The 20,622-nt window shown below is 28.9% G+C and overlaps 3 protein-coding genes across 9 annotated transcripts; 1 reads left to right on the top strand and 2 right to left on the bottom strand.

Moving 5' to 3' along the window:
* Nucleotides 1-82: 82 nt before the first annotated feature.
* Nucleotides 83-6,029, bottom strand: Su(H) (recombining binding protein suppressor of hairless). Of its 5 annotated transcripts, none has more exons than XM_085660231.1 (3): nucleotides 5,003-6,029; nucleotides 4,070-4,201; nucleotides 83-3,429 (listed from the first exon to the last, which is right to left on the bottom strand). In XM_085660231.1, exon 3 carries the CDS (start codon nucleotides 3,326-3,328, stop codon nucleotides 1,808-1,810), a length of 1,521 nt encoding a protein of 506 aa, XP_085516357.1. In that variant the 5' UTR covers nucleotides 3,329-3,429; nucleotides 4,070-4,201; nucleotides 5,003-6,029; the 3' UTR covers nucleotides 83-1,807. The 5 variants fall into 5 exon arrangements, with proteins under 5 accessions (XP_085516357.1, XP_035739213.1, XP_035739214.1 ...); XM_085660229.1 differs by lacking the exon at nucleotides 4,070-4,201 and having other exon boundaries at nucleotides 88-3,429; nucleotides 5,003-5,268; nucleotides 5,569-6,029; XM_035883320.2 differs by lacking the exon at nucleotides 4,070-4,201 and having other exon boundaries at nucleotides 83-3,445.
* A 370-nt stretch (nucleotides 6,030-6,399) lies between these two features.
* On the top strand, nucleotides 6,400-12,399 carry mus201 (rad2 superfamily protein mus201). 2 transcript variants are annotated; one of them, XM_085660274.1, is made up of 11 exons: nucleotides 6,400-6,701; nucleotides 7,717-7,743; nucleotides 7,888-8,005; nucleotides 8,140-8,315; nucleotides 8,562-8,987; nucleotides 9,063-9,276; nucleotides 9,369-10,603; nucleotides 10,694-10,792; nucleotides 10,874-11,087; nucleotides 11,172-11,408; nucleotides 11,493-12,399. In XM_085660274.1, exons 3-11 carry the CDS (start codon nucleotides 7,918-7,920, stop codon nucleotides 12,146-12,148), a joined length of 3,345 nt encoding a protein of 1,114 aa, XP_085516400.1. In that variant the 5' UTR covers nucleotides 6,400-6,701; nucleotides 7,717-7,743; nucleotides 7,888-7,917; the 3' UTR covers nucleotides 12,149-12,399. The 2 variants fall into 2 exon arrangements, with proteins under 2 accessions (XP_085516400.1, XP_035739249.1); XM_035883356.2 differs by lacking the exon at nucleotides 6,400-6,701 and having other exon boundaries at nucleotides 7,377-7,743.
* A 590-nt stretch (nucleotides 12,400-12,989) lies between these two features.
* Nucleotides 12,990-20,184, bottom strand: LOC118449142 (glutathione hydrolase 1 proenzyme). 2 transcript variants are annotated; one of them, XM_035883357.2, is made up of 11 exons: nucleotides 20,086-20,184; nucleotides 17,624-17,768; nucleotides 17,349-17,473; nucleotides 16,842-16,981; nucleotides 16,344-16,576; nucleotides 16,104-16,264; nucleotides 15,658-15,878; nucleotides 14,892-15,087; nucleotides 14,626-14,791; nucleotides 13,620-13,766; nucleotides 12,990-13,454 (listed from the first exon to the last, which is right to left on the bottom strand). In XM_035883357.2, the coding sequence occupies exons 1-11, from the start codon at nucleotides 20,091-20,093 to the stop codon at nucleotides 13,266-13,268; spliced, it is 1,731 nt and encodes a 576-aa protein (XP_035739250.2). In that variant the 5' UTR covers nucleotides 20,094-20,184; the 3' UTR covers nucleotides 12,990-13,265. The 2 variants fall into 2 exon arrangements, with proteins under 2 accessions (XP_035739250.2, XP_035739251.2); XM_035883358.2 differs by lacking the exon at nucleotides 20,086-20,184 and adding an exon at nucleotides 18,637-18,659.
* Between the last annotated feature and the right edge of the window lie 438 nt (nucleotides 20,185-20,622).

A 20,622-nucleotide genomic window follows, 5' to 3' on the forward strand; every position in this document is an offset into this window, starting at 1 on the left:
GTATGAAAGATAAAACGCTATAATACATTTACAAATATGAAGATAAATTAATGGTTTCATCAATAATCCCAATAATTGTTAGTAGTTACAGATATTATTATAAATACCTAATTTTACACCAAATTACATTTTATATGACTTATTTATTAAAATGCACTAAACATTTTTGCAATCATTGCAATCATACAAATTCCAATTATGTACAGATAATTCTATTTTGAGATTAATCAAATTTTGTTTTATGCATATATTATTTATTTCGATGACTATTGTTTTTATTTACAAATTTATTCTTATTTTAAAATTACTTGTATGATCTAAAGAATAGTAGAAAAACATTGCATTTATTTTCGTTATAGTATTTAGGATTAGGAAACATTTGGAGCATAAAGTAAAAATTATATAATGTAAATTATGTCAATTTATTCTAAAACACATAGTGACATAAAAACTCATACGTATAGATCTTTATAAGTAATCAAGCTTTTAAATCTCATGCTTGCTCTTTTTTTCTTTAGAAAAAATATTATTGAAGTTAAATATATATTTGAGAAATTCCTAATTATAATCAATGGTAGTGGTGGTTGTCTTTTGTTGATTATACAAGCCATGTTCTTGTAAAAAGTTATTTTTTTGCCTGCAGTATATAATAAAGAACATATGAAAATACTGTATATTTTGCAGAAAATCAGTAAAATTAGTAAGTGCAAGAAATATGTTACCAAAATTGAAACAAAATCGATTTGTGTGTGTGTGTGTGTGTGTGTGTATGTGTATGTTTGTATGTATATATGTATGTACGTATATATATATTTACATGTATGTTCAACGTAAATTTGGAGTCATGTTCAATTCATACAAACATTCAGATTCAAGCAACATAAATTTTTACAATATATATACTAATTAAAAGCGTATAATTATTAAAATAAATCAATATGTCAAACAACAAAATTGTTTAAGTGTCATTTTAATACAGATAAAGAATATATAATTTCTATTGACAAGATAATATCTGATCTTGGATCAATATTGATTTACACACAAACCCATGTACATTCGTTCAAGCTTCAATAATTAATGGACGTTTTAATAAATAATAAAATTTCTTTGTGATTTTGTTCTTGTATGAATCTATAAATGTGCAAAATATTTATTTATGCTCATTTCTAGACACATTGCACATTGTATTACATCTTATCCTGCAGGTAAAATATTTATGTGTAACTATATTCTTTCAATAACAGTAGTTATAAAGATCTTTTAAAAGTGACTGTATCACTGTTAAATGCACAACCATTCCTTCCCTATTGATATGCAATTATACAAGTTACATTGCATACCTTTATAAATATGCATTTTAAAATTGTTCTCATATATGTTATACAATTATATTGTTATATTTGAGTAATATATCTATGAGCATCATTCACTTAAAACCCGTTAACCTGTCTTTTTATTGTATAATTCACTAAATATTCACATCTTTATCATGTAAATTCTTATATCTAAGATTGCTATAAATTATTATCTCTGTAAATTTTTATCAACAACTTATAGTCCATATATTAATATGTAAATAATGCACGGTATTGTACATATTTTGCGCACCTTTTACAAGGTGAGCTAAATGTTACGTTTTTATACTGTCTAAATTTCGTGCAGCGCTATTGACTTCCACCGATAACATCTTCATGATGTAGATACTACCACTAGTACCCTCAATATTGTCAACAGATGCAAATGGAACATCATTTGTATCACTATGTTTTAGACTTTGGTTCATATTATAATTATCTAGAGAACATCAGAGGCCTGATTGCGGAGGTTGATGTGTATTCCATGGTACATCAGCTATTGCTGACGACATACTAGCTTGATTGTGCATGGCACGTGGAGCTCTCATTATTTCATCTGCAGGTGGACAATGTGGGCGTGGACCAGGTTCAGGAGTATAAGTAAATGTTAAACCAGTTGCATAAATAATTCCATCATTTCGCACTAAAGAAACTGGAACTTGTGTTGGCTGCCGTACCCACAACCATTCTCCTCTAAAGAGTGATATATCAGGTACAACACATAACATACTTTCTTGACATCTATACATTGTCTCTGCCTCAACATCTCCAAACCATACTTGAAGATTAGGAGTAAAATTGTCACCAGTTAATTCGAGCATGGCAACATCTCCACCACCATTTAAGTGAAGACTATGGACAAGTGGTACAGGTGTTACAGGCGATCTTACTGGTCCCATGCCTTCGAAAAACTGATATTCTGCTTTATCTGTACTAATTATCGTCCAGCAAGCACCATCATTTATCATTTCTTTATTTGCTTCTTTAGGACATGGCGTTGCTTGGAATTGTATAATACGTTCTTGAGAAAGACAAAGATACATGTGATCCGTATCTTTCATATAGAAGGCGCATTTATGAAGCTGTGATACCGGATCATCTGCTTCAAGACTGGCCATTTGCTTATCAACCTTGCGGATTACTAACCGTGGTAATGCCATTCCTGTGACTGAACATACTAACTTCACTGTACTACCATAATGAACATATCCATCGCGCACTTGAAATTCTTCAGACTCACTTTCATTATCATCTAATAAGTGAATGGTAAATGCACCCCACTGTGTGGAACTTGCATGAAAGTTACCATTTTCTACATGGAGATAACGTGTGCTTACAGTCTGTGATCTTAAGCGATTAAAAAGTGCTACTCTTGTACCACTTGCAATACATAAATCTGCATTTTTTAAAGATTGTTTTTTCTTGGAAGGTTTGGAAATTACTTTTATTCTTTTACTGTGAAATACACCAATATCATGTCCACTTCCATAAAACATTTTTACAGAGAGCATAAAATGCTTTCTTTTGTCAGAATCTGAAATATATAATGTTTTTGCTGCACAATATTGTTTTCCATTATTGAGATCAAGTTGTTGCATATCTTGATCAGAATTGCCAATTCCAATGAAAGCACAAAGTTGAGCTGATTGTTCACTTTCACCTTCACGAAGCATCTGTTCTTGTCGCATTCTCCAACCATCACCAAATAAATAAATGCACGGTGGAGGACAGAAAAATCGCTTTTCATTACCATATGATTTTTGTGCTACCTTAGCATGCAGAATTACAATCACCATGTCACTTCGATCACGTAGGTAACGTTCCATTGCTTCACGAGTAAGTCTCTGGTCTTGATGATCAGATCTATACATGCCTGAGCCATAGCGAGGATATACCGACATGACTGAAGTCGGTGATGGAGGAGACTGCATGCCATGAGCCATTGTGGGCAATCCAAATTGGTGTGGCATATTTAAATTTTAATTCTACCTTCAAGATTATGCAATATTTTGCCGTAGTGGCTAGCTATATCCTTATTTCCTTTGCATATTTTATCCTTCCAAGATCTTATCTGTGAACAATAAAAACTTCACTAATTATAAAATTTGTTAATCTAAAGATTTTATAAGAGATGCTATATTTTGTAAAATTATAGATTGATATATACATTTTTTTAAATAGACTTAATTTAGAATCCAATAATCAATGTAATTCACTATAATACTTAAAATACAGGCACTATATAGTTCTTCTTTTTAATATATTAAGATAGATTCATATTATTTAACATAATAAATAACAAAATGAAGAAGGCTGCAACTTTCATAAGTATATTGCAATAAATGTTTACAATTATGTATAATAATATAATGCAAAATTTAAAGTGAAGCAAAATATACTTTTGTACTATCAAAATGAATACCATAAATCTTAATAAATTATTTAAATATTTTTATAAGCTTACATAAAAATCTTATTATGATAAAATAACAAGTAAAATTATAATAACACGACATTATCTTTATAATAGGATATAGAATTGCGTGATTATATCCTTGTAATGAAATTCAAGATTGTATGTTCTTTTAAAGCTTTAGCGTGAGAAATATTGTTGTTTTCTTATAGCACGAGCCGTAATTAACCTACAATATTTTTTTTGCAAACTAGCAGCTGAGAACTGTCTGCCTTAATACAGGAAGAAGTAAACGTACACATGCCATGGGAACCGAGCTGAGCTCATTTTTCTTTTATGAATTAATGTCTTTCTGGTCATCATACTTGTGGTATTATATTTCATATTTATATCCATTAAATATATTTTAATTAGCGATATTTGTAAATTACTAAAAGAAATAAAAAAATTAATAGATACATATTGTTATATTAAAATTTATTCATAATTTCTATATCATAAATAAAAATTTGTTTTCCTTTCTATAAAAACAAATCTAATACATTAATACATTATGATATTTTATTAATCCCAATGTATATATAAGTGAAGGCAATGTATATCTATGGATGGCATTACTTGCAAAAACTCTTACTGACTTTTACATGATATCTTCGAGTTTTCTGTTGCATAATTTATATAGTAAAACGAATTATGTATGTAGTATAAATTGAAACGAATAAAGTATTTAATGAGATGTACATATATTAAAAAATTGCATTTTACAATGCAGTCATTTTCGTTTCTTAAAACAGAAATTACAAAGCATAATTAATTCTATCATAAATATATTGAATAGAGATTTAAAAATTAAAACGTATGATATATCTTTCATATTGAGAAAATTTTCTATACTTGTTACTATATAAATTTTCGAAAGAAAATCATTCAATTAAATTCGCAATTTATCGAAATATTACAAACACAGATAATTAACACAGTAACAGAAAGTAAAAAACCGCGTAAAAATTTAACATCATTGATTCTCGTCAAATTTTTAAATATAAGCGCGTTATAAAAACAAATACTGATGAGCGGCTCTGTATCAAAGTAAAACTTGAATAGTAACAAATGAAAATCTTTGCGCATGATGTTCTTTTAAATAGAAAATGTTCTACTCATTCTGTATTTATCTATAACTTACATGGATTTTAAATTGTTATGTGTGAAAATATCATATTTGTTTATTTACCTCTTTTTCGCTTTGCGAGGTTACAGGTACACACCGCTCATATACGACTGAGGTTACGTTCCTAGGACTCACCTCATTTTGATCAGTAACCCGAATCTAAATCCATATTCATGCGCATTTTTCAAGGTCTTGATCATTTGTAAATTTCCTTTAATTCACCGATCATTCACCATTCACCGAATCCTTACGCATCCTTTTTGCCCACTCTCTCTCTTGCTAATCCATTCAAAAAACACCTGTTCACTTTCCGAATTTTCCGAACAGTCCTACCAACCAAAGTAAACGAAATACACATTGGTCAGGCGCGCGCGACTCTTTAAATGTCTTTTCAAAGTATGATGTTATCACCTGATACAATGTTTTTTCTGGTTTGTAGGGAAAATATATATAAAGAAAAAATCAAAAGTAAAAAAAATATATATATAATCCGCAAATATACGGATAAAATTTTGCGCGCGTAAAACTACATGAAAAATATCTATTCCTTGTTTTCTTGACAAACTCAAAATCTTTGGTGAGAAAATGAAAAAGCGCGTGTAGCTATTTGGAACGCGTGAAACACTCACTTCTGCCGACACTCGTCGAGTAACTAAGTTCGGCGCGACAACGTAGAGTTATTACCGCCGCGTAAGTGGCTGCAGCAGGGCCGTATTCCAAACTGACAACAGTAGGGTGCTTTGGAAAGAGGCGCTTGTTTTCATTAAAAATTGCACTTTCAAATATCTGAATGTCGTGAATTCAATCATAATTCATCATGATATAAAATGTCACATATTGATTTTATTTTATGCAAAAATTTAAGAAGTATCGTTTTCTTTCCGCGCTTTAAATCATACTGATTTTAAGACCGAAAGAATACTTTTCATCGAAAAATTCAATTTTTTTTATGTTTTTAAATTCATAAATTGAAACGCTCATTTTCATACAAACTAGAATTTTCTTCCAAACGAATTCTTAGCAGTTAAAAAAATATCGCAATAATTCAGAACAACGGAGTTACACCACTGGACCGTAGTTTCTATTGTTTTACTGTTGTACAATGGCCCGTCCGACCTAAGCGCCTCCAGTACCCCTCTTACTCCCCACCTGAAACGAACTATTCCCCTCTCCCCCCAACCGACCGTGGAATTGCTGCCGCAAAAGGATGTTGGGGTTACCCTAGGGGGCGTGGGAAAAACCTGCTGTGGGAAAGAGTGGGTGGCCTCTACCTCACTCCACTTCTGCGATGATGACGATACGATGTATATAAACCGCGTCTCTATGAGAGTGAGGAGAGAAAAAGGGTGGGAGAGAGAGAGAAAGAGCGAGAGAGAGGGAGGGAAGGATGGAGAGAGAAACAGACAGATAGACAGGCAGACGGAGACAGAGAGAGAAAGAGAGAGAGAGAGAGAGAGAGAGACAGATAGGCAAACAGAGACAGAAAGAGAGAGAGAAAGAAAGAGTTTATATGCTTCGCATATGTGTACGTGTGTTAGTGCACGCGTTGTTGCACGTTGCGTGCATTCGACGACGTGCATCCATGACTTGCTGCGTAATATGGAACGTGTGCGTGAGCGCTCCAAGTTAATGCTTATAATGGTACTACAGTTGCTCGATCGCGTATTTATCGATAGTCGAATAAATGAAAAAGATGCGAACGGCGTTGAAAAAGGGACGCTTTCTTGTTCTCATATGATCTTACTTAGAACGTCTTTAAAATGTATGTTATCTTCGATTTTAATAATGATTTAATAAAAAAATAAAAAAAAGAAATGATTACATTTTCACAGTAACGATAGATATAAGTTATATTATAATCTTTTTTCTTTCTTTTCTTTTTCATTTAAATGCAATAGTTTTTTCTATAATTCTTAATTATCTTTACAATCATGTATATAGTATTTTTTTAAATACACGTCTATTTTTATACAGTTATAATCTTTTGAAATTTTTGTTATATTGTACAAAATAATATTTTTTGTTTTTACAATCTAAAAGATCGTACAAATTGTTCATAGGTTTGATACGATCAACTTTTGTCTATAAATAACCGGATAACTTTCACTAGAAAAAATATTTAGATAATTAGAGATAGTGTCTTTATTAGTATAACAGTATATTCGTAAGATATGATAGAAAATTCGAATAGGATACTGCTTTAAGAAAAAAATCGTTCTTTCGCTCTTCGCTCATCTTCCCTATAGTAAAACCGAAGCGTGAGAAAAAAACGTGTTAAAAGAGGGATACCGTTATATATATACGTACGAATAAATTGAATTCATTCTCTTGAAGCTTATACGATACATTTATAAATATATTTATATAACTTGTGTATTATTTTTGCAATTTTGCTATATAATGTTATTAATTTTGCCATTTTAAAATAATATTTAAATACAAATAATATATAGAGTAAAACCTATTCATAAAAAGCAAGTTAAAAAAACAACCGAATATTAATTCATTTGTTTAAGAAAAAGGATTCGAAATTAAAAATGAATGAATTATATAGGAATACCTAGTTTTACCTAAATATAAAGGGTATATAGCATGTAGTATTAGCAGGGTGCGCTAGTCGTATTGTTTTCGTTTATCAGCTGATCGGTACGCCAGCTTGCATGATAATCGTTTTATATTTTGATTAATTGTTGCAAAATAAATTTCATTAATATATTATTAATTTCAAAATAACAGCATAACAATTTTTTATTTACGTATACAAATATAATTTTTAGCGTTTATTTGTCACACAAAACGATAATGTAAGTACGATTTCTTTTAATTTTTTAATAAGTTAGGCTATGATAACAATATGATATAATAACGTTAGTCGTAAATACATTATGGAAGTACTTACACTTTCTTTTTCAACGAATTCGTTATTTATATATTCGTTATTATAATAGTAATCACACTAGAAATTTTATTTTGGTATCATGGGAGTACTTGGTTTATGGCGATTAATTGAAGCTACCGGAAAACCAGTTCCTTTAGAAACGTTGGAAGGAAAAGTTTTAGCTATTGGTGGGTAAACATTAATTTTTATATCTCTATTAATAATATTACTTTTATATGGACAAGGATATCATACATTTATGTTTAATAACATTTAAGTCTGTTAATTGAATATATAATGGCAACTTGAATATATATTTTAGATGTGTCTATATGGATTCATCAGGTGTTACAAGGATATCAAGATCGTCATGGCAATCCTAAGCCCAATGCCCACTTAATCGGATTATTTAATAGAATTTGTAAACTGTTATACTATAAAATCAAACCAGTCTTTGTGTTTGATGGAGGTGTTCCTATGCTCAAGAAATCCACAGTTGTAAGTATATGTCATGGTATGAATCGCCATAAAAAATAATAAATATTTTATTAGTATATTTTTATGTAATGCATTTGTTTTTTCTTTTCTTTTTTATAAAGATTGACGTAGCATGCAATGTAGCAAGAGAAGTATATGTAGTAAAGTTGTTCGTCTATCTTGATTATAATATTACCTGTAGATAATTAGCACATCGTGGGAACCAGGTAGTGAGAAAAGAGTCTCCTCATTCTTTTGTGTTTGCAGGCTGCACGCAGGAAGCAGAAATCTATCGCTGCAAGTAAGGCACGAAAGATGAAGGCAGATTTGATAAATAACTTGATAAAGCATACAGTTGTGAAAAGTGTATTGAATAAGAAAAATGTGGATAAAAAGATTGAATCTTCTGAAATATCTACTAATATTTATAGTAAACCATCTGTAAACGATGTCTTCAAATTACCAAAATTAACTAATGTAGATGAAAAGGACTATATAAGTAGCGATGATTCAGATTCGTCTATACAATTAAGTCCAAGAAAGCAAACCAAGTGGATGGGCAATATTCATAGTGTAGATCTGTCTACTGCAGAATTTAAATCACTGCCTGCCGATGTGCGTTACGATATTCTTACAGATCTTAAGGAAACTAGAAAACAGAGTTCATGGGGACGTTTACATGAAATGCCTGAAGTATGTATAAATTTTATGAAATTATACTGAATTTTGAATTTTGAAATGTATATTTTTAAACTATTTTAATTTTAGGAATCAAATAAATTTTCTACTTTTCAAATGAAACGTTTATTAAAACGTAGATTTGTACAAGAATCACTAGAATCTGCTGAGAAAGAGATGGGAGGTAAAACCTTAACTTTGGATGAATTAGAAAAATTATTAACTGAACAGGGTGTGCAGACTAATAGAGACAATGCATACCGCATTGCATCAGACAGTACATCTAGAGTAATTTATATTAGTGGTAAGTTGTGAACAAATATTTGCAAATTTAAAACTCAAAAATTCTTATTTCTTTGAAAAAAAATGATGAAGTGTATTATTATTATTTTGTAGATAAAGATACGTTAATTCGAAATACCACTGAGGATACAACAAATAAGAAAGATGTCTTAAACAGAATAGATGAGGAATTTGAACCTGTTGCAGGCCCCAGTGGCATTGCAATAACTCGTAAAAACCTAAATGAATTTCAATTAAGCGATGATGATAGTGATAGTAATTTAACAAGCTTTAGCAACTCTGTACCTATTATTGAAAATATAAATGAGTATGAATTTGGTAGTGATTGGGAATCAGAAACTGAAAAAAATGAATCTTCACCGCTTCCTAAAAAATATCAGAACAAAAATATCATTAATCCTGCTTTAACATATATGTTAGAGCATAGTAGTTTAACACAAGAACAAATTATGCAACTTATAGACCAAACTAAACAAAATAGTAGCAAAAAAACTAATACTCATTCAAGTACAAGTACAAAATCATTATCTATGCTAGAACCAATTATAAACAATACAAAAAATGAGAAGGAGGAACAGCAAGAAATTACTGAAGAAAATTTAATTGGTTGTAATCAAATTGTAGAGAAAAATATACCTATATATCCATTAGAAGATTCTAATTTGGATATTTCTACAGAAAATAATAGTAGTAATTTTCAGTTTGTAGAAGACAATGATAAATTAATTTCAGATGAAGAGAAAATTGAGTGTCACTCACAACCTATTGTTGTCCCTATAACATTAGATAAACATACGACTGACTCAGATTCTGATGAATTTATTGAAATACCAGATGTTCCAATACCTAATTCAAGTATTTCAAAAGAAATTACTAAAAAACATGTTATTGAAATATCATTTAAATCCAATGAAAAAATTGAAAATGATATATTCGCAGATGTATTTAAAGAATCAAGTCAAGATATATTTTCACAATCTACCGAATCTGTTATCTCTCCATTGATAGAGCGGACTATTTCAACAAGTGTTTCTCAAGATTTAAATAAACAAAATGATAACAAAGACAATGAAGTTTCAGAAATTTCAACATTGAAAAGTTGCAACTTTTACAAAACTTCATTAGATAAAAAGACAGATTTGCATGAAGAAGGACATGCTCATATATTTCAATCAAGTAACGTGGACGAAGATCAAATTAAGAAGATTCAAAAAAGCAATATTTTTATAAATGCAGAAGTTGCTTCTGATACAGCTAAATTATCTGAGGATACAATGAATGAAAAAAAAGTTTTACCTACAAATGAGACTGAACTTTTAGAGTTAAAGGTATGGTAAATCAAAACGTTATTCGATCTGAAAGATTATAATTATCTTATTTCCTATTGACTCGTGCTTAGGTAGATTTTCTAAATGTAGGCAAATCTAGAAGATGAACAGAAACAACTCACGGAAAATATCAGTAAATTGGAGAGGCAAGCTACAGACATATCTGATCAAATAAGAATTGAGGCTCAGGTAAAACTTAATGGTCAATTTTTTCAATAAGAAATTTCTCATTCAATTCTGAAAATTATAGAATGTTATATGATTTTATAGGAGCTTTTACGTTTATTTGGTATACCATATGTTATTGCACCAATGGAAGCAGAAGCTCAGTGTGCTTATTTAGAACAGATTAAACTTACTGATGGAACGATTACAGATGATTCCGATATTTGGCTTTTTGGAGGACAATGTGTTTACAAAAATTTCTTTAATAACAACAAGAAAGTATTGCAATTTCAATTTTGTGATATACAACATCATTTTAGTAAGTATGATAAATGTATACCTTGGGAAATTAATTTTTAAATATCATAAAAGTGTAATAATTTTGATATATATATTTTCTTAGAATTGACTCGTCACCAATTGATACAATTAGCTCTTTTGGTTGGAAGTGATTATACTACAGGTATACCTGGTATTGGACCTGTAACGGCACTTGAAATATTAGCTGCATTTCCAACGCAAGGAGATAACTTATTACATGGTTTAATTAATTTCTATTTATGGATACAAAAAGATAAAGCTATAGATTCTAGTAAAAAAAGTTTACGTAACAAGTTACGAAATATAAAAATCGAGAAAGGTAATCCTATTGCTATACGTAGTTAATTATCGATTACTCTCTTTTATTTAGAGATGATTATATTTATTGAAATATGATTTACAGGTTTTCCAAGTCAAGCTGTTGTACAAGCATATATGTTTCCTTCAATAGATGAATCAAAAGAAAAATTTACATGGGGTCGACCTAATATGATTTTATTGTCAGATTATACGACCTTAAAGTTTGGATGGAGTAAGAATAAATTTAATGAGATAATAAAGCCGGTAATTAAAAGAATGGAAGAATCTAAACAGCAACAAACAATAGAATCATATTTTAAGTTAAAAGCAATACCAAAATCTATAGAAATGAATCTAAGTAAAAGAATTAAAAAAGCTGTTAATAGCTTAAATAGTGAGAATGTAGAGTTGGATATTAGTGAAACTGATATGAATAATAAGATGGAAAAAAGTGGTAACAAGCGAGTACGTAAAAAACAAAATAAAAAAGAGAATGACGACGATGTAAATCCTATTAAATCTAACAGTATAAATGAAAAGTTGACACCTAATGTATCTAACGATGATAATAAAAAAAGTATCAAAGAATATATACCACAGAGAGAAAAGGACAAAGCAAATTCTTTGAAAAAAAAGATGCACGCAATAGAAGTATTTAGAAAATCAAAATCTGGATTAGATAAAACAAAAAAGATTAAACGTAATGTTCGAAAAATAGTACAAGAAGCGAAACTTTCTGAAAGTAGCGATAGCAATTAGAAAAGTAAATGATAGAATTTATAAATGCAACACTATGTAATATATATTCGTATTGTACAATTTATATTTAATTACCATACAAGTTTTTACTTTTATTTTACGAAATGTGAAATCGACAATGAAGTCGTTATTGAGTTGAGGATCTTACACAGGTATTTGTTTTGTTTCACATACAAAGAGTATCAAATAACAATATATTTTCGCATGAATTATTCTTTTATATGTCGCGAGTAATTATTCTTTCATATGTCGATGAATAAAGTAAAACTGTATTTATTATTATTGAATTGTTTCTAAAAATATAATATATTTTTTTATAAAACCATTTTCTATACTTTTAATTCAATCGATTCCATTCATCTAAAGTCACACATTAGGAATATAAGTCTGTAAACATTATTAAACAACTATTTAAGTGCAACTATCTCTAATGAATGTGCATACATATATTGTTTATACATTGTTTCATTTTTTTACCTTATCAAGTGGTACCTCTTTATTACGTTATTTAAAAGTACTGTATAATGAATTTCAATGAATGCAAACAGGAAAAATGTGTATCAGTTTATTAAAAAATATATAACGAGTTCAAATGTTAAAATATTATGTCTCAGCATATTCTGTAATGTGTGTGTATGGTAAATGCATTTATATTAACATATAATCAAATTAGTGTTCTATCATACTAATATACATAATATTATTTGAAATAATTACGGGTTTCTTGTTTTATTAGATAATACAATAAAATCACAGTTTATAATGAATATTTGTAGTACTGTCATGAAAAGATAATTATTTCGATTTTTAAGGTACTATTTATATACAGTTCATTTAGTTTTTATTCGCTTTTTGTTGTTCGTTTGTTTTTTAACATTTTTTGATGTTATGAATTAATGTATAGTTTATTTTTGTTTTATGAATATTTTATGAATATTTAATTATTTTTGTTTTCAGTCTAGGAATAAAATTTTTTATACAATTTTAATTATTTCATATTTTACTTGTTTTATATTTTGATTCACTTAAAAAAAAAAGAATTGTGCATAAAAATTAACTATTTGTGCACTTTCTGTATGAAAGGCATTTAAATGATACTAAAGCAGAAGGATACAAATCAAAATCCAGCCACACTTCCTTGCCTTCGATAATCTGAATTCGCTGTTATACCATTTTCATCATTTGCCACTGCTGTGATAGCACTTCCTATTCCCGTAAAGGTCGATACATTATGTTTAACTTCACGCAAATATTGTATGATATCGGGACAAAAACCTTTTTCTGTTTGAGCTGTCATCGGTAATAACTATATAAAAAAGAAACTTTTATTAATTTTATCTTATATTTTATATAATTTATCTATTTATGTTCTTTTATATGAAACTTCATCTTAAAATATTCGTTTTTATTAAAAAAGGAAAAATAAATAAATAATGATGTTAATTTTATAGTAATTTGATAATATTATTACCTGATGATGAATTCTATAAGAATCGATCGTTTCCTTTATATTGTATCCACCCCACAGATTTAAAATCATACAGGTAGCAATAGCGGTCGTGATTTTTGTACCGCCCGCGGCACCGATTACTAATCGAACTACTTTATCTTTACCTATCTGAAATCAATGTTGATACAATATTTTTATTAATAATTATTAATAATAATATATGTTATGGACTTAGTGATTAATACATTTATGAATGACCGTAATAAATTTATTATAGAAAACTATGTAAAAAGATACAACTCTAATGTCGAAATTTATTACAATGTTCAAAAAATCGAATTGCTCAAAGAGAATTGAGCTTTGTTCCATTTAATAAATTAATCAATATTCATCAGGTTGCGCGATTTCACTATTTAAAATGATCGGGTATTATAAATAATGGCCTCAGTCACTTGATCTATCAAGTATATATAAAAATGTAGACTTCTGATTTACTGTACATTGTTATATGTTTCATTAACAGTTCTCATTTAATTAGAAAATCTTCCATAATCGATTGATCTATGTGCGTCTTTATGTACATGTTCATTATCCTTTGTTAGATGACTTTGTGAATGCGTCTGACCGATTACGAAAGACACATATGTAGAGAACCATAAGCAATATAGTTAAACCTATAATCATTGTGAATGCAACGCAATTACATCGTTTAATATAATGATTCTTAGAATTGAGTATATTTTACCGTGTCTATGTAACTATTTTCTTTGTGCTGGTTATTGGTACTTGAAGTTTCTCTCTATAAATTTTCCGTTCACTTTCGCAATATACACATAATGCACGCGCGCGTGTATGTGACCGATTTAATACTTATGAACATGCGCTATGAATGCCTCTATTATTACGTGTCTTGCTATCATAAATTTTCGAAGTTAGCATTGCTACAAGTATCGCAAACAGTTATTGAATAAATGTATTGGACATATGGATATAATGTACAAACAGGATCTAAGTAGAAGATATTTACCACTATCGTTGGGCTCATAGAACTTAAAGGCCTCTTGCCTGGTCGAATAAAATTTGCTGGTGATGGAGGAACTTCAAACCCGTTAGTTATATCAGGTGAACTGAAGTCGTCCATTTCATCATTGAATATTATACCGGTAGATTTCGAACGAATCATTGCTCCGAAACTAATATGATAAAGAAAATCAGATAAAGTCATTATTTGTTACTTTTTAAATCGATTTAAAATCTTGTTATTACATCATAAAAGTCGATCGACAGACTTACACCTGATTGATCGTAGAAGTCACCGATACCGCAGAACCATCAGGCGCCAACACAGAAACATGAGCTGTTCCAGAATCCATAGTTGTTGCCGTAACGGCGCCGTAGTGTTTAGGATCGTTACTCGTTTCGTAGTCATTGATTTCATTTTTGATTATTTTTGCATAATCCTTAGACGTTAGATTAGTTAACAAACGTTCTGTAACAATTAAAAAGTAAACTCGTTCATAATTGTATAACAGAAGTTGTAAGGATGATAAGTCAATTCTTTCATAAATTATTTCGTCTGCTCTATTTTAACGAGTCATATGATTACGTTATGATCAATTAACTTTCCTAGGAAGAAACGATTAACCTCGTAATTTTCCTGGGAAAGATGAAAACATTGAATAGTGTTAATATAGTGCAATTCTTCATCTAGCTGTAATTGTAGAAAAAAGAATCAAATCGACAATAAAAATGGTATTAAATTAATTTTTAAGATTTGGTCGATAAATTAATTTATCTATTTTTAATTCATATAATCTTATCGAATGAACTATCTATATCTATCTTAGTCGGTAAGAATCGATATTATGTACCTTCGGTCAGAGAGAGAGAGAGGAGGGGAGGGGGAGAGAGAGGAGGGGAGGGGGAGAGAGAGGAGGGGAGGGGGAGAGAGAGGAGGGGGAGTGAGAGATGTCATAATTATGTTATCTTATCTTTAGCTGAATTTAACATTCAATTACTTTGTTAACTAAATGATTTACACATTTTCTTAGCAACTCACCAATATGGACAAATTCAGGGTCACCCAACTCAGTTCTTTTTGCGTAAGCCCATTTGAACGCCTCAACGATGCGATGCCACATAATATTCTGGTTATTAATTGATACAATATTTTGAAGAATGTTGATAATGAACGCAAGAATTACTCCAGAACCAGGTGGAGGTGCTGTATAGATTGTTAAATCATCGACATTAATTTCGATCGGTTTTTTCCACTTGACACTGTAATAAAATATCCATGTTAGAAATATTGTCAGCTCGGAAGAAAAAGTCTACATCAATAATTTTATTAGCATGAAACAAGCAATATGTATATCTTAATAAATTATCTCTTTATTGTATTAATTAATTCAAATTCTAAGATAGTGATTGATTGATAACATGTGTGAATGTTCATGTGTACGTTACGATATTTAATGGAAATTAGTCGAAGTAGTATACACAAACCTATAAGTTTCAAAGTCCTCTCTGGTTATTATACCTTTAAAAGATTGAATTTCAGTAACCATTTCATCGGTCATGCTACCGTTATAAAATATATCTGGTCCATTATTTGCTATTAGTCTTAACGTTTTTGCTAATTTTGGTCTTTTTATTTTTTCACCTACCTAAAGAGAAATCAAATTTATTTGAACACTATTGTAATAAATTGATTCGTCGTATGTATTAGTTAAAACGTTAACTTACCTTCCATGGCCGTTTAGTAGCAGGATTGATAAGAATGTCGGCTAAAGTACTTTCTGCTTTAATTTTAGATTCTTTGTTAATGAGATAGGCATAAAGATAATCGTTAATAACGGAGCCTCTTAAACACAATGCTATCGTCGGCTCGAATAATTCTCTCCATTTTAATTTGCCATATTTTTTATGAGCTTCCCAGTATCCTCGTAATTCGCCTGGCACAGCTACCGCCAAACCACCTGTAAAAATAACGAATACATGTAAACAAGAGGTTATTGTTGATATTGAATAATTGATGTATTATTCGCATATTTTTTCGAATTGATTTATTTCTTCTAGATTAAAGAAAATAGTTTGAATTTTTTCGAGATTTAAGAAAGGAACTAGTACGGACGATAATAATAAATTTTGTATATATTTTTCTTAATCGAGTAATATTGTAAAAATCGTACGTATTTGATTTCATAACGTGAAAAAAAATAAAATTAAAAAATATTTACTTACCGTACATCGACAAATGTGCATCTCCGTGAAACATATTTTCCTTGGCTGCGGCAGGAGCCGTTTCTCTTGCATCCAAGTAGTCGGCCCTTCCATTTTTTGCATCCCATATTGTCATCAGGAAACCACCACCCAATCCCATACTTTTAATTAAAAATAAAAAGTGATCCATGTTAAATTTGTCTCATACCACGTAAAAAATAAATAAATTATAAAAATAAGAAAAAGAAAAAAATGAGTACAAATAATTATAAATAATGATACAAAATTTTACTTGATTAGAGTTTCTTTTTTCTCATAAAACTAAGGTATTTGCCTTTTGAAAAAACAAAGTGGTATTTTATACAAATTGAATAATATGAATTTTATACAAATCGTAAAGATTCAAAATGGATATCTCAAGTAGTTTCAGAAATAATTGTTTGTTACATTTTTTATTATATATGTTTATATGAATTGCCTACAATCGTGTCTACAAATGAAAAAGAAAAAGAAATTTCAAAGACGTACCTGTGCAACGAAGCTACCCCCTCGCAAAGAAGAGTAGCTATCGCAGCATCAACTGCACTTCCATTTTTTTTCAATATATCGCTGCCTATTTGAGCGCATTCCCGTCCATTCGTCGATACGGCTGCCTGTTTGTATGATCATCGATTATCGCGACTTGCAGTAAGATCCATTCTCTTTTCATTGATATTGCCAGTGAAGTTGCACTTTCTATCTTCGTTTCACTTATTGTCATTTGTAAGTTTATCAATTCAAAAGCGTCATTGAGCGATAATTACCTGCCTGTATCGTCCAAGTTCCGAAAGACTATTGAATTTGATGTCGCATCCTTCTCGTTGAATAATTAATATTATAATGATGGCTAATATTACAGATATGATTAACAGGACACATACACCAAATAGGAGAACTTTCTTCTTCGCTCTGTACGACATAATAAAAAATGTGTTAGTAATATTAAATAATGCGTAACTTATCGTTTTTATATACGATCTTTTTATATCGATTATAATATATAGAAATATATACATTGTATACATACAAATATAGTTATAAGATACAGAATCTGTATAGATAATATATTGAGCAATAATATATGCAAAAGATGAATTCTATGATTTTAATATTTTGATCTTTAGATGACTAAATAAAAAAGAGTGATATTTAAAAGAAACGAGTATCTAAAATGTAGACTTATTGTCTATAAAAAATGTATGCAATAAATATATTGTAAAAGATGTTCGAAATGATACCAATTAACTATAAATGTACTTGTAGATATACTTAATGAATTATAAGTAAGATATTATATATTATCTTAATTCTCAACAAGTCTTTCGATCATTTTCTAAATTAAATATATTGCTATTGTTTTATTTAATGGGAATCATTTCAATCGCTTTGAAAAATAAATTGTACGTAAACCAGATGCCTACATTTTAGATTTTCTTATTTTTGCTAAACATTACTTTCTTGTTCAAGATTATTTAAAAAACAAAATATTTATGTTATAGAATTTTTTTTTTTAATTTAAAACTTCTGTAAACATTTTTCAATAAATTTCTAGAATTATATTTTTATAAGTTAAAACACTATAATAATAAAAATATGATGATATATTTAAAACAAAATCAATAACCTTGAACAAAATTAATCAGAATATTCCTTTTAGATTAAATAATATTTTTTTTATAAATTTTTTTATCTTTAAAAATAGCAAAGATATTTTAGGTATAAACATTTAATGACTGTATAAGCTTATACTTATTTGATATATGGAAAAAGTTATTACAGATACATGATTAAGCATGACAATGGCGTATCGAGGTCATTGAAAAATGAAATCGTAATAAAAATATCTTTAGTCACAAATATGCCATCAGATAAATATTATTTTAATTATCAGTCGTTATAATTTAATGATGTTTGTAATTGAATATATCTGTAAATACTATTTCTTGCAAGTTTTTATTTAAAAATAAAATATCTACGAATTCTATAACCATCCTCTCTATATTGGCACGTGTACACATATACGAGTGCGTTTCTAATGCAATTCAACATGCAGTGCGCATCTATCGGTATAAAATGAATGATTCGTACACGCAATCACACATATACTTGAAAGCGTTTACTATGCAAATCACAAGGATTACATAACTCCTATACACTTCATTTGATTTGCTTTACTGCATACTTATCCGTAAACTAGATACTGTTATATTCCTAGAAAGTTCGAAAAATTAATCAACGATTCGAATAAATTTGCCGAAGTTTCCTTTCTATAAAAAAGACATACGAACCTTACGAGTTACAAAATTGTAAAAAGATATGTTTACCAACAACCTTGTTTATCTTTCACAGATCTATTTTTATTTTTTTTTTATCGCCGACCATAACGATGAAAACGATTGTGTAAAAGCATGAGAATTTTTTAACGACATGGATTACTTTTACCTTACTGGATTCATTTTATCAGAGAATTTATGTGTTTAAACATCTTTTTTTATCAGAAATTAATTATTATTATTATATTATTATGCTAAATCATAAGAATTTCCGAAAATGATATTACATCAAAATCAATGATATTCGCGTTATATCAAATGTTTTTCTATTTGAATTAATAATGTTGTTTTTCATAGAATTTCCTAAAAAAAATTATCTCTTAATGGATAAATGTATGTAATACTTTTCTTTATTTTATAACTGTCGACTTAATACTAACTAAACACTTAACTATAATTTCCGATAATTAGATAAAAATATCCCAGTAGCATCAGAATAAGATATTATTTCAGTCACCTTCTATATATGATCTTTCTTATATCTCGTTAAATCATTGCATATTGCGAAATATACATTTATCGAATAATGTTGAAGATAACAATACAGATATCAGTCTCATACTAAATGTTGAGCATCAATCGTGATAATGAAAACATTTGCTCGAATAATTCATATTGAATGAAATAATATAGATTAAACTAACATTAATTAAATAGATATTGATCACAATACTTTTCGAATACACGAGAATTAATTACATTGTAGAACATAAGTGTTTTTGGACAATTTATAAAATTCCCTTTAACTAAATATAGAACGGTAAATAAACATTTGTAAATAAAAAAGAATACATTTACGTTACGTGCACTATGTTGCAATAGTATTTCAAAAGTCGATAATTAAATCACTTTCCTTAGGCGTGTCAAGAACGAAGAAGGAGAAATTTACCAACCCGATCATGTTGCGGGAGCGAATGTGCCACTGAGAAACGTCTAACGTCGACTAAACATTTCCTTGAGTTGACTGTTTCTTTTATAACACGGTAGGATGCTGATTGTATCTTGTTCATTTTTATTAACATTCTTTTTCAAGATAATAATAAATTTTCAAGATAAAAATAATTAAAAAATTTTATTTATTGTTTCTCCTTTATGACATTTTATATTATTTATTTAGTATCACATTATTCACTACTTTTGTTTTTATCAATTTCATATTTGCTTATTTTCAAAATTTCGCTTTATAATTCATTGGAACATGTTCATGAATTTTATAACATTTCGTTGAACTGCTGTGTCGAAATTCTTAGGTTTAAAGAATACTTTCTCCACCAGATTCTTTGCATATATTATCATAAAATGTCAAGATTGAAGTTTATTTTTAAATTATATGCGTTAAAATTTTAATAAAATAAATCGATGAAATATATAGTTTGTAAATATAAAGTAATTCCCTTTCACTTTTATGCAGTAATATATTATAAAATTAT

This window comes from Vespa mandarinia, chromosome 11 (genome assembly GCF_050613455.1).
Source record: "Vespa mandarinia isolate Hongniang chromosome 11, ASM5061345v1, whole genome shotgun sequence".
In the NCBI taxonomy this organism is placed as follows: Eukaryota; Metazoa; Arthropoda; class Insecta; order Hymenoptera; family Vespidae; genus Vespa; species Vespa mandarinia.